General features: G+C 41.2%; 1 protein-coding gene across 5 annotated transcripts in view; it reads right to left on the bottom strand.

Annotated features, from left to right (window-relative positions):
- The window catches only part of SMARCAD1 (SNF2 related chromatin remodeling ATPase with DExD box 1), a 91,208-nt gene that overhangs the window by 53,896 nt on the left and 23,429 nt on the right, over nt 1-13,883 (bottom strand). For 4 of the 5 annotated variants that reach the window (XM_019962450.2, XM_019962449.2, XM_070790871.1 and 1 more), the window contains one exon: nt 11,426-11,603. In XM_019962450.2, coding sequence (XP_019818009.1) covers nt 11,426-11,603 — 178 coding nt within the window. Of the gene's footprint in view, nt 1-164; nt 866-11,425; nt 11,604-13,883 lie in introns of those variants that run through there. The other variant, XM_070790873.1, reaches the window with a different exon arrangement.

Genomic DNA, 13,883 nt, shown 5'->3' on the forward strand with positions numbered 1-13,883 from the left:
TTACACACACACTCAGGGCTAAGGGATTCCAGGCCTAATGCCTACAGGAATTAACTGTCTACTATGTTCTCCCCTGAATCTATCTCTTTAACTGCTTGCCTCCAAGCCTATGTATTCAAGATTGCATTTTTATTTCTTCATATCTTTTATGGTTCTCAACTTACTGTTATATATCTTCTGCTGCTGCTGCTGCTAAGTCGCTTCAGTCGTGTCCAACTCTGTGTGACCCCATAGATGGCAGCCCACCAGGCTTCCTCTTCCCTGGGATTCTCTAGGCAAGAACACTGGAGTGGGTTGCCATTTCCTTCTCCAATGCATGAAAGTGAAAAGTCAAAGTGAAGTTATTCAGTCGTGTCCGACTCTAGCGACCCCATGGACTGCAGCCTACCAGGCTCCTCCGTCAATGGGATTTTCCAGGCAAAAGTACTGGAGTGGGGTGCCATTGCCTTCTCCGTATATATCTTCTACTGTTATATAATCTTCTGCCCCATCGCCTCAGGGTAATTGTTCTAAGGGCAATAATATCCTCTATAAAGTCAAATGTGATTTAAAACAACAACAAAACCCCCAAATCGTTCATTAGTTATCTGTCCTTCTGTGGTCTCAAACACTGTTCTTTGAAAATGCAGCCCCACCCCCAACCCTCACCCATGGGTTCTGCAGTATCATTACTTCTGATTTTTCCTTTACCTCTTCAGTTCAGTCGCTCAGTCGTGTCTGACTCTTTGTGACCCCATGAATCGCAGCATGCCAGCCCTCCCTGTCCATCACCAACTCTGGGAGTTCACTCAGACTCACGTTCATCAAGTCAGTGATGCCATCTGGCCATCTCATCCTGTCGTCCCCCTTCTCCTCCTGCCCCCAATCCCTCCCAGCATCAGAATCTTTTCTAATGAGTCAACTCTTCACATGAGGTGGCCAAAGTACTGGAGTTTCAGCTTCAGCATCATTCCTTCCAAAGAAATCCCAGGGTTGATCTCCTTTAGAATGGACTGGTTGGATCTCCTTGCAGTCCAAGGGACTTTCAAGAGTCTTCTCCAACACCACAGTTCAAAAGCATCAATTCTTCGGTGCTCAGCCTTCTTCACAGTCCAACTCTCACATCCATACATGACCACAGGAAAAACCATAGCTTTGACTAGACGGACCTTTGTTGGCAAAGTAATGTCTCTGCTTTTGAATATGCTATCTAGGTTGGTCATAACTTTCTTTCTAAGGAGTACGCGTCTTTTAATTTCATGGCTACAGTCACCATCTGCAGTGATGACTGCTATTTTTTGGAGCCCCAAAAAATAAAGTCTGACACTGTTTCCCCATCTATTTCCCATGAAGTGATGGGACCGGATGCCATGATCTTCGTTTTCTGAATGTTGAGCTTTCAGCCAACTTTTTCACTCTCCACTTTCACTTTCATCAAGAGGTTTTTTAGTTCCTCTTCACTTTCTGCCATAAGGGTGGTGTCACCTGTCTTTAATCTGTATAGAAGGCTTTCTTCCTTTTTTTTACCTTTTTGAACTCCAGTATTATCTAGGATTCCAAGGTGGACTCAAGAGCCTAGGAAGAAATGTCAGTAACCTCAGATATGCAGATGACACCACCCTTATGGCAGAAAGTGAAGAAGAACTAAAGAGCCTCTTGATGAAGTGAATGAGGAGAATGAGAAAGTTGGCCTAAAGCTCAACATTCAGAAAACTAAGATCATGACATCCAGTCCCATCACTTCATGGCAAATAGATGGGGAAACAGCAGAAATAGCATCTGACTTTATTTTTTCGGGCTCTAAAATCACTGCAGATGGTGACTGCAGCCATGAAATTAAGACGCTTACTCCTTGGGGAAAAAAGTTATGACCAACCTAGACAGCATATTAAAAAGCAGAGACATCACTTTGCTAACAAAGGTGTGTCCAGTCAAAGCTATGGTTTTTCCAGTAGTCATGTACAGATGTGAGAATTGGACTATAAAGAAAGTTGAGGGCCGAAAAATAGTTTCTTTTGAACTGTGGTGTTGGAGAAGACTCTTGAAAGTCCCTTGGACTACAAGGAGATCCAACCAGTCCATCCTAAAGGAGATCAGTCCTGGGTGTTCATTGGAAGGACTAATGGTTGAAGCTGAAACTCCAACACTTTGACCACCTGATGGGAAGAGCTGACTCATTAGCAAAGACTCTGATGCTGGGAAAGATTGAGGGCATGAGAAGAAGGGGACGACAGAGGATGAGATGGTGGGATGGCACCACCGACTCAATGGACTTGGGTTTGGGTAGACTCCAGCAGTTGCTGATGGACAGGGAGGCCTGGCATGCTGCAGTTCATGGGGTCGCAAAGATCCGACTAAGCGACTGAACTGACTGATTACCTAGGATTCTACCTTCAGCTCCTTGTTATCTATTATGTTTCCTGAGATACTTCCACCAATTGTCAGAGTTTCTACTATCTCTATCAGTTCAGTTCAGTCTCTCAATTGTATCCAACTTTTTGCGACCCCAAGAACCGCAGCACGCCAGGCATCCCTGTCCATCACCAACTCCCAGAGTTTACATAAACACATGTCCATTGATCGGTGATGCCATCCAGCCACCTCATGCTTTGTCTTCCCCTTCTCCTCCCACCTTAAATCTTTCCCAGCATCAGGCTCTTTTCAAATAGGTCAGCTCTTTGCATCAGGTGGCCAAAGTATTGAAGTTTCAGCTTGAACATCAGTCCTTCCAAAGAATATTTACGACTGATTTCCTTTAGGACAGACTGGTTGGATCTCCTTTAATTGCAAAAGAATCTCAAAGAGTCTTCTTCATTATCACAATTCAAAAGCATCAATTCTTTGGCACTCATCATTCTTTATACTCCAACTCTTACATCCACATATGACTCCTGGAAAAACCACAGCCTTGACTAGATGGACCTTTGTTGGCAAAGTAATGTCTGCCTTTTAGTATGCTGTCTAGGTTGGTCATAACTTTTTCCCCAAGGAGTAAGCATCTTTTAATTTCATGGCTGCAGTCACCATCTGCAGTGATTTTGGAGCCCCCCAAAATAAAGTCTGCCACTGTTTCTGCATCTATTTGCCATTAAGTGATGGGACTGGATGCCATGATCTTAGTTTTCTGAATGTTGAGCTTTAAGCCAACTTTTCCACTCTCCTCTTTCATTTTTATCAAGAGGCTCTTTAGTTTTTTGCTTTCTGCCATAAGGGTGGTGTTATCTGCATATCTGAGGTTATTGATATTTCTCCTGGCAATCTTGATTCCAGTTTGTGCTTCATCCAGCCTAGCATTTCTCATTATGTACTCTGCATATAATTTAAATAAGCAGGGTGACAATATACAGCCTTGACGTACTCCTTTCCCAATTTGGAACCAGTCCATTGTTTCATATCCAGTTTTAACTGTTGCTTCTTGACCTGCATACAGATTTCTCAAGAGGCAGGTCAGGTGGTCTGGTATTCCCATCTCTTTCAGAATTTTCTAGTTTATTATGATTCACACAGTCAAAAGGTTTGACATAGTCAATAAAGCAGAAATAGATTTTTTTTGGAACTCTCTTGCATTTTCGATGATCCAGCAGATGTTGGCAATTTGACCTCTGGTTCCTCTGTATTTTCTAAAACCAGCCTGAACGTCTGGAATTTCATAGTTCATGTATTTCTGAAGCCTGGCTTGGAGAATTTTGAGCATTTCTTTACTAGCGTGTGAGATGAGTACAACTGTGTGGTAGTTTGCGCATTCTTTGGCATTGCCTTTCTTTGGGATTGGAATGAAAACTGACCTTTTCCAGTCCTGTAGCAGTGAGCCACTGCTGAGTTTTCCAAATTTGCTGACATATTGAGTGCAGCACTTTCACAGCATCACCTTTTAGGATATGAAATAGCTCAACTGGAATTCCATCACCGCCACTAGCTTTGTTCATAGTGATGCTTCCTAAGGCCCACTTGACTTTACATTCCAGAACGTCTGGCTCTAGATGAGTGATCACACCATCGTCATTATCTGGGCTGTGAAGATCTTTTTTGTACATGTCTTTTGTGTATTGTTGCCACCTCTTCTTAATATCTTCTGGTTCTGTTAGGTCCATACCATTTCTGTCCTTCATTGAGCACATCTTTGCATGAAATGTTCCCTTGGTATCTCTAATTTTCTTGAAGAGATCTCTAGTCTTTCCCATTCTATTGTTCCTATATTTCTTTGCACTGATCACCAAGGAAGCCCTTCTTATCCCTCCTTACTGTTCTCTGGAATTCTGCATTCAAATGGGTATATCTTTCCTTTCCTCTTTGTTTTTCACTTCTCTTCTTTTACAGGCCTCCTCAGACAGCCATTTTACTTTTTTGCATTTGTTTTTCTTGGGGATGGTCTTGAACCCAGTCTCCTGTACAAAGTCAGGAACCTCCGTCTGTAGTTCATCAGGCACTATGTCTATCAGATCTAGTCCCTTAAATCCCATAGGTCCACCCATGAACAGAAAATTGCATTAAAGATTTACTGAACATGGCCCCACCCATCAGAAAAAGACCCATTTTCAGGAAGCTTCCATAAGCCTCTTATCCTTCTCCAGAAGGCAGACAGACTGAAAACCATAATCACAGAAAACTAACCAATCTAATCACATGGACCACAGCCTTGTCTAACTCAATGAAACCATGAGCCATACCACGCAGGGCCACCCAAGACGGATGGGTCATGGCAGAAAGTTCTGATAAAATGTGGTCCACAGGAGAAGGGAATGGCAAACCACTTCAGTATTCTTGCCTTGAGAACCCCATGAACAGTAGGAAAAGGCAAAAAGATAGGACACTAAAAGATGAACTCCCCAGGTTGGTAGGTGCCCAACATGCTGCTAGATATCAGTGGAGAAATAACTCCAGAAAGAATGAAGAGACGGAGCCAAAGCAAAAAGAACACCCAGTTGTGGATCTAACTGGTGATGGAAGCAAGGTCCGATGCTGTAAAGAGCAATACTGCATAGGAACCTGGAATGTTAGGTTCATGAATCACAGCAAATTGGAAGTGGTCAAACAGGAGATGACAAAAGTGAATACTGACATTTTAGGAATCAGCGAACTAAAATGGACTGTTGGGTGAATAACTCAGATGACCATTATATCTACTACTGTGGGCAAGAATCCCTTAGAAGAAATGGAGTAGCCATCATAGTCAACGAGTCTGCAATGCAGTACTTGGATGCAATCTCAAAAACAACAGAATGATCTCTGTTCATTTCCAAGGTAAACCATTCAATATCATAGCAATCCAAGTCTGTGCCCTGACCAATAATGGTGAAGAAGCTAAAGTTAAATGGTTCTATGAAGACCTTCGAGACCTTTTAGAACTAACACCCCAAAAACATGTCCTTTTCATTATGCAAAAGTAGGAAGTCAAGAAATATCTGGAGTAACACCAGGTAAATCTGGCCTTGGAGCAGGTCAAAGGCTAACAGAGTTTTGCCGAGAATGTACTAGTCATAGCAAACACCTTCTTCCAACAACACAAGAGAAGACTCTACACATGGACATCACCAGATGGTCAACACTGAAATCAGGTTGATTATACCCTTTGCAGCCAAAGATGGAGAAGTTTTATACAGTCAGCAAAAGCAAGACTGGGAGCTGACTGTGGCTCAGATCATGAACTCCTTATTGCCAAATTAGACTTAAATTGAATAAACTAGGGACAACCACTAGATCATTCAGGTATAACCTAAATCACATCTCTTATGATTATACAGTGGAAGTGAGAAATAGATTTAAGGGACTAGATAGACAGAATGACTGATGAACTATGGACGGAGGTTAGCAACACTGTACAGGAGACAGGGAGCAAGACCATACCTAAGAAATAAAATTATCTCTATCTGTGGTTCTCAAAAGGGAGGCAATTTCCCTTAGAGGACATGTGACAGTGGCTGGAGACATTTTTGATTGTCTTGCCTAGCGAGGTGCTACTGGCATTTAACTGGTAGAGGTCAGGGATTCTGTTAAACATTCTACAACATACATAGCAGCCCCTCAGAACAAAGAACTACCTGGCGCAAAGTGTCAGCAGTGTCAAGGTTAAGAAACCCTGATAATTAAAAAGGCCCATGCATTGATTGTAACTGATTGTAACTATGGAAAACAGTGTTGTGAAAAACAATAAAGATTTTTATGAGCTGACATGATTTCCAGGATATATATCATGTATGACAGAGGATGAGATGGTTGGATGGCATCACCGACTCAATGGACATGAGTTTGAGCAAGGTCCAGGAGTTGGTGGACAGGGAAGCCCGGCGTGCTGCAGTCCATGGGATCACAGTCGGACATGACTGAGAGACTGAACTGAAGTTAATAAAACAAAGAATAAATGTACACATACATCTATACATACACATTATTTATTCATAGACAGCACAAGATAGAGTGCTAACTTCTGTGTAGCAAAGAAGAAAAAAGACACATGAAAGAGAAACAAAGTATGACAAAAAACTAACTGGTTAGTTCTGAGGTGGGAGGAGGAAGAGGCTGGTAGAGAAGGGACAGGAAGTTACTACTTCTCTGTGCTTAGATGCTCAGTCATGTCCAACTCTTTGCAACCCCACGGACTGCAGCCTGCCAGGCTCCTCTGTCCATGGGATTTTCCAGGCAAGGATATTGGAGTGGGTTGCCATTTCCTACTTTAATTATTCTCTAAGCACATTCTATGTAGAGTTTTGATTTTTGGAACCATGTCAATATTTTAAATATTTGAAGGTAAAAAATTTTTTTAAAAGGGACAATGGAAAAAAAACCCTAAAAGGAATACAAACAAAAATTAACATACTGAACTACACTTGAAGTGAATAACAAAGAAAATTTTCAATAAATAATCTAAGTACTGTAACCATACACCTTCACCTAAAGACAACATAAAACTTATGAACAAATCTTAAACTCTTAGTGGGCTTTACAGTCAAGCAGTATGACAACAGCAATTCTGAAACTATTATACGTATACTGGGTGACTGAACAGATTAGCAAATATAATGATACTGGTGGAAGCAGAGTTCTCACTATCAAAGAAGGAAATACAGAGGAGAGGCAAGGAAGAGTCTTACAGTATTAGGTCAGAATAAAACATATTATCACAAACTTACGATTTTAAAAGCAACAATAACAAAAACCCCACAACATTCTCTCTCATATCCTAGCCCATTCTTGCTGAAAGGGCAATGACAATCCCGTTTCACCTAACAGCAAAGAAAGAACACACTTCACTCCCAGATTGCCAAATGCCATTCCTTTAAAAAGGTGCTACTTGAAGAAATGGCAAATTCTAATTTCAGGCTTGAGAATTCAACTTAAGCCCATCAATTAGGAGAGAACAAAAGAGAATAAACAAAACTCTACGGAGAGAAGGGTAAACTTTCTTATGCATTGTTGAAAAATTGATAAACTAATCTATGGTATCAGTCAGTTTAGTTGCTCAGTCATTTCTGACTCTTTGTAACCCCATGGACTGCAGCACACCAGGCTTCCCTGTCCATCAACAACTCCTGGAGCTTACTCAAAGTGATGTTCATCAAGTCAGTGATGCCATCCAACCATCTCATCCTGTGTCATCCCTTTCTCCTCCTGCCTTCGATCTTTCCCAGCATCAGGGTCTCTTCCAATGAATCAGTTCTTCACATCAGGTGGCCTAAGTACCGGAGTTTCAGCTTCAGCATAAGTCTTTCCAATGCATATTCAGGACTCATTTCCTTTAGGATTGACTGGTTTGATCTTCTTGCAGTCCAAGGGACTCAAGAGTCTTCTCCAACACCCCACTTCAAAAGCATCAATTCTTGGGTGCATTAGGGGTGTAGAAATTGAAAAAATCAAAGTGTCAGTCACTCAGTCATGTTTGACTCTTTGCAACCCCATGGACAGTAGTCTGCCAGGCTCCTCTGTCCATGACAAGAATACTGGAGTGGGGTGCCATTCCCTTCTTCAGGGTATCTTCCTGACCCAGGAATCGCAACTGGGTCTCTCGCATTGCAGGCAGATTCTTTCCTGTCTGAGCCACAGGGAAGCCATGTAGAAAGTGAGGGACATCCTAAAAAACCTGGTTTATTACCTTCACAAGTAACGAAAATCATGGGAACCAAAAAAAGGCTGAGATAATTTCAGATTAAACCAAAGACACATGATGAACTAAACCCAATGCATGATGCCAGAGAAAATTTTATTATAGAGTACTACTCAAAATATGATTCATGGACTAACCACCTGTCCTTGAAATCAAACTGTTTGTAATCTGTCCATCAAAAGATAAGGAACTTAAATCAGAGGGAAAAACAACTACATTACTAAGCACAAAGCTTCGTTCAGCTAATTATTTTTTTTCATTACAAGACATTCTTAGTGGAGGAATGAGTACATCAATTTATATTTTAAGGGGAAACAAGTTTGATCCTTGGTCCAGGAAGATCCCATGTAATGTAGGACAGCTAAGCTCATGCACCACAACTACTGAGCCCGTGCTCTATAGCCTGTGAGCTGCAACCACTGAAGCCTGAGTACCCAGAGCCCATGTTTTGCAACAAGAGAAATCAATGCAATGAGCAGCCTGAGCACTACAACTGGAGTAGTCCCCACTCACTGTAACTAGAGAAAGTCCAGTGCAGGCATAAAAAAATAAATAAAAATACAATAATTCTATTATTATATGAAGGTGACAAGCAACGTGGGAAAATGTTAACAAAGGATGAATCTTTTTAAAAAGCTTGTGGAAACTGGTTTTTCTTGTAACTTTTCTGTAAATTTAAATTCTTTTCAAAATAAAAAGTAAAATTTGGAGTGCTAATGTATCAATTTTCCTCAGGATCTACCACATAGGATCATCACTATTTTTTATTTCAGAGTAAAATTCAAGACAAAGGCATGTTCACCTAAGCTTATGTACAAGAGGAAATTCATTTTAAGAGAAAGTCCTCATCTTAGCAGAGGACAGTCTTGATCTCTTGCATCACTTTCCTCACTTAGCCTCTCATCACACAACTTTTTGAGTTTTACCTCAATGACTGCTCCTTCTTAGAATCTTCTACCAGTTTCTTCTCATGTCGCTCCGTTCCTAAAATCAAGAGTTCCCCTGGCCTAAGTCCTTCAATCAAGGCATTGTCTGTATTCCAGCTATACTACCGTGTCTCTTAGTGATTTTATCTAATCGTGTATCTTTTAATATCAAGGGCCTGCAATGCAGGAGACCCAGGTTCCATCCCTGGGTCGGGAAGATCCCCTGGAGAAAGGAATGGTAACTCACTCTGGTATTCTTGCCTGGAGAATTTCAAGGACACAGGAGCCTGGCGGGCTATAGTTCATTGGGTTGCAAAGAGTCAGACATAACTGAGCAACTAACACTGCAGTTTTCATCCTGACAACACCTAAATATACATGTGGAACCTAGACCTTTCTCCAGAACCTAATGTTACAAATCTAAATTGCCTACCTGACACGTCCACTTAGATGTCCAAGAGTCTTCTCAAACACAGCATGTCCAAGACTTAATTGCCAATCTTTCCTTCTAACGCTGTTCTCTATCACACTCAAGAGAGTACTCCTTATCCCAGTTACTGTTAACTCCATCCTTCCAGTTGCCCAGGTCAAATTATCTTAGGGTCATCCATACTCCCTTCTCTGCCATTCCATTTGCAATCCATCAATAAAGCCTCTCTGCTCTACCTTAAGAGTATATCCAGAATCTAACTACTTCTCATTCACATCCATAGGTACGAGAATGGTCTAAGCTTCCATCCTTTTTTTTTGCCTTAGTTATTACAAAAGTATTCATGATTCTACTACCACTTCCCTATACCCTTAAAGACTTTTAAACATATTAATCAGGTCATTTTACTCCTCTGCTCAGTATGCTCCTTTAGCTCCTTTTATTCTCATTCAGAATAAAAGCCAAATAGCCTATGGGCTTATTAACTAGATAAAGTCCTTTCCCTATTCTACTCCTCACCTTGTGACCTTAGGTCCTTCACTTTCTAGCATTAGCCCTAGTCAGTCAGTTTAGTTCAGTCGCTCAGTTGTGTCCAACTCTTTGCAACCCTATGGTCTGCAGCATGCCGGCCTCCCTGTCCATCACCAACTCCTGGAGTCTACTCAAACTCATGATCATTGAGTCAGTGAAGTCATCCAACCATCCCATCTTCTGTCATCCCCTTCTCCTCCCACCCTCAATCTTTCCCAGCATCAGGGTCTTTTCAAATGAGTCAGTTCTTCACATCAGGTAGCCAAAGTACTGGAGTTTCAGCTTCCACATCAGTCCTTCCAATGAACATCCAAGACTGATCTCCTTTAGGATGGACTGGTTGGATCTCCTTGCAGCCCAAGGGACTCTCAAGAGTCTTCTCCAACACCACAGTTGAGAAGCATCAATTCTTTGGCCCTCAGCTTTCTTTATAGTCCAATTCTCACATCCATACATGACTACTGGAAAAACCATAGCTTTGACTAGATGGACCTTTGTTGGGGAAGCAATGTCTCTGTTTTTTAATATGCTGTCTAGGTTGGTCATAGCTTTTCTTCCAAGAAGCAAGTGTCTTTTAATTTCATGGCTGCAGGCACCATATGCAGTGATTTTGGAGCCCCCCAAAATAAAGTCTGTCACTGTTGATGATGGGACCATGATGATGGGACCCACTCCTTTTCCCTAAACAGGCATAACACCACTAAAGGTCACTAAGCAGGATATTCCTAATGCCCCTCCCAGCTCATTCACATCTCTGCTCAAGCAACATCTTAATAAAGTCTTTTCCAACCATGTACTTTACCCTTGGCCCTTAACCCTGGCCCCAAATCCTGTATCCCCTCTCCCCCCTCCCTTTGCCCATCAGATTTATTATTTGGCATATTGCATTTTTTATTTACTTACTACATTTCTATCTATCATACAAGCTCTGTACTAGCTCACTGAATGTGTCCCCAAAATGTCCAAAAATGTCAATCGGACTCAAGAACAAATCAGGAAGTAGTTACAAATGATCGAAGGTACTTGTTAAAATAAATTCCCTATCTATGGAGAATGAAAAGATTAAATATTTACTCTAACTGAACTTTTTTTCTGAAAATCAGAACCGAGGGATTTCCTGGTGGTCCATTAGTTAGGATTCAGTGCTTTTACTGCTGTGTCCTGGGCTCAATCCCTGGTTCAGAAACTAAGAACCCGCAAGCCAACTTGTGAGGTCAAAAAAATAATAATAGAGAAAATCAGTCCAGAATCAATCTCACACACATACACATAAACATGTACATACACACACACTTATGTGTTTACAGCTCTATGTTAGGAAAAAATGACCATGATGCAGTCAGGAAAAGGAAAAAAGTGGGGTGGAAATCATCAAAAATTTTCAACATAAGTTAACTTTTTCTAAAAAAAAAGGGGGGGGTGTTATACATGCAAATATAATGAACCTATTAAGTTGCTTACACTATAATCACCGTGTCTTTGTTGAATTTTTTCTCTTGAACTGTACTGGAGCAATTTGGGGAAACAACATCTTCACTATCAGAAGACAAATCAATGTATTGAATCCCTCTTTGATTCTTGAAATACGATATACTTGCTTTTCTGTCATTTTCTGGAGTTTCTGGAACACTAGAATCTTCTGCAAAAGACAAAAAGCAGAAAGGCATTTTGAGCAACCTGAAAATAAGACAAATTTTGTTTGTGCAAATCTGTCTTAGCACAATCATGTGCCAAAATTCTTTAGCTTCATTCACGTTTCCATCTTAAACCAAAACTCCTCCTAATTTTTAAAGAAAAAATTAATAGTCAACCAGGGCTGGCATTAAATGATTTTCCACTTCAGAGGTTACTTACTAGCAAGACCTTAGTGGACACTGCAAAACAGCGGTTTGTATATTTCAACCCTCTTATCTCTGTGCTTTTGTTTCCTAGTACTCAGTTCGTACCTAAGACAACATGGACACTAGAGCCCAAAAGACTTGAATTTCAATCCCATCTCTCAGCCAAGTTACTTAATCTAAGTCTCAGTGTCCTCTATAAAAAAGAGATGCTAATAATCACAGGGTTAATGTGCACATAAAATTTAATTTGGAAAATTGGCACACTGTCAATATCCAACATACATTAGCTCTTATGCAAATATTGGTGTTACAGGCCAAATTATGTCCCCTCCAAAATTCCTATGCTAAAGTTCCAACCTCCATGACCTCAAGATGTAACATATTTGGAGACAGGTCCTTCATAGAAGTGACCAACTTCAAATGAGTCAGTTAGGTTAGTAACCTATGAGAGAGAGGAACCAAGGATACATGTGCATGGGGGAAAGGCAGCGTGGGCACACAGGGAGGAGGCTGAAGAGAAAGGCCTTCACAAGACACCAACCCTACCGACACCTGGATCTTAGACTTCTAGCCTCTAGATATGGGAGAAAATCAGTCTGCTCTTTATGGCACTCAGTCTGTGTTATTTTGTTATGGCAGCCCTCACTAATAAAGGCTGGAGAAGGCAATGGCAACCCGCTCCAATGTTCGTGCCTGCAGAATCCCAGGGACGGGGGAGTCTGGCGGCCTGCCATCCATGGGGTCGCACAGAGTCGGACACAACTGAAGCGACTTAGCAGCAGCAGCAGCAGCACTAATAAAGTCAGCATCATTTGTTTATCCAAAGCAGGTGAGTAAAATATTCTATTGTGGTCTCCTCTCTCCAAGGGCTGAGGTTCAAAATTATTCTCCCTTATATACAGGAGGAGGAATTCCTGATTTAAGGAATTCATATTAAAGTGTCTTGGTTTAGTGAATACAGTTGTCCTGCAGTATCTGGGAGGTTTAGGGAGACTGGTTCCAGGACTTTACTGCCCACTCCCAAAATGGGGGAACGTTCAAGTCCCTTAAATAAAATGGTCCTGTAATTTCATATAACATATGCACACAGCTGTATTACTTTTAATACCTGATTCGTGTAAATTCTATGTAAAGAGTTGTAGATACACATGTGAAAGTTACACAAATAGTTGCAGTGTGTATGTGGCAGATTTGTTTTGCTATTTAGAACTTCCTGGAACTTTTCTTTCTGAATATTTCCATTGTACCTGATCTGTAGATGAGAATCCATAGATATGAGGGCCAATTAGTGATACATTTTAAAAAGGAATGATCACATGAATTTTAATTCAAAAGTACCAATTTAAAAAACAATAGCTACCATTAGCCACTATTCAGTATCAATTCCAGAAGTGAAACACATTTTCAATACTTACAATAACCCCAAGGGGACATTATATCATCATTTTATAGATAAACTAGATGCAGAGGAAGCAACTTGTCCAAAGTCATAAAAGGGAAAGTATCAGACCTAAAATCCAAAACCCAGAGTCTAAATCCTGGTAAGCTAAAATTCTTGACCTTCCTGCAATTAACTGTCATAAAATGATACCAATCACTATCATAAGGCTCCTGAGTCATATTTGTAAATAACATTAACCAAGGCTTACATAACCAATCTCTTAGAGGACACAAAAAACATTTTTCTTCCTGCAATGAAGTCCCAGCAACATTCAGTTCAGTTGGTCAGTCGTGTCCGACTCTTTGCGACCCCATGAATTGCAGCACACCAGGCCTCCCTGTCCATCACCAACTCCCGGAGTTCACTCAGACTTACGTCCATCGAGTCAGTGATGCCATCCAGCCATCTCATCCTCTGTCGTCCCCTTCTCCTCCTGCCCCCAACCCCTCCCAGCATCAGAGTCTTTTCCAATGAGTCAACTCTTCACATGAGGTGGCCAAAGTACTGGAGTTTCAGCTTTAGCATCATTCCTTCCAAAGAAATCCCAGGGCTGATCTCCTTCAGAATGGACTGGTTGGATCTCCCTGCAGTCCAAGGGACTCTGAAGAGCCTTCTCCAACACCACAGTTCAAAAGCA

Source organism: Bos indicus, chromosome 6 (genome assembly GCF_029378745.1).
Source record: "Bos indicus isolate NIAB-ARS_2022 breed Sahiwal x Tharparkar chromosome 6, NIAB-ARS_B.indTharparkar_mat_pri_1.0, whole genome shotgun sequence".
NCBI lineage: Eukaryota > Metazoa > Chordata > Mammalia > Artiodactyla > Bovidae > Bos > Bos indicus.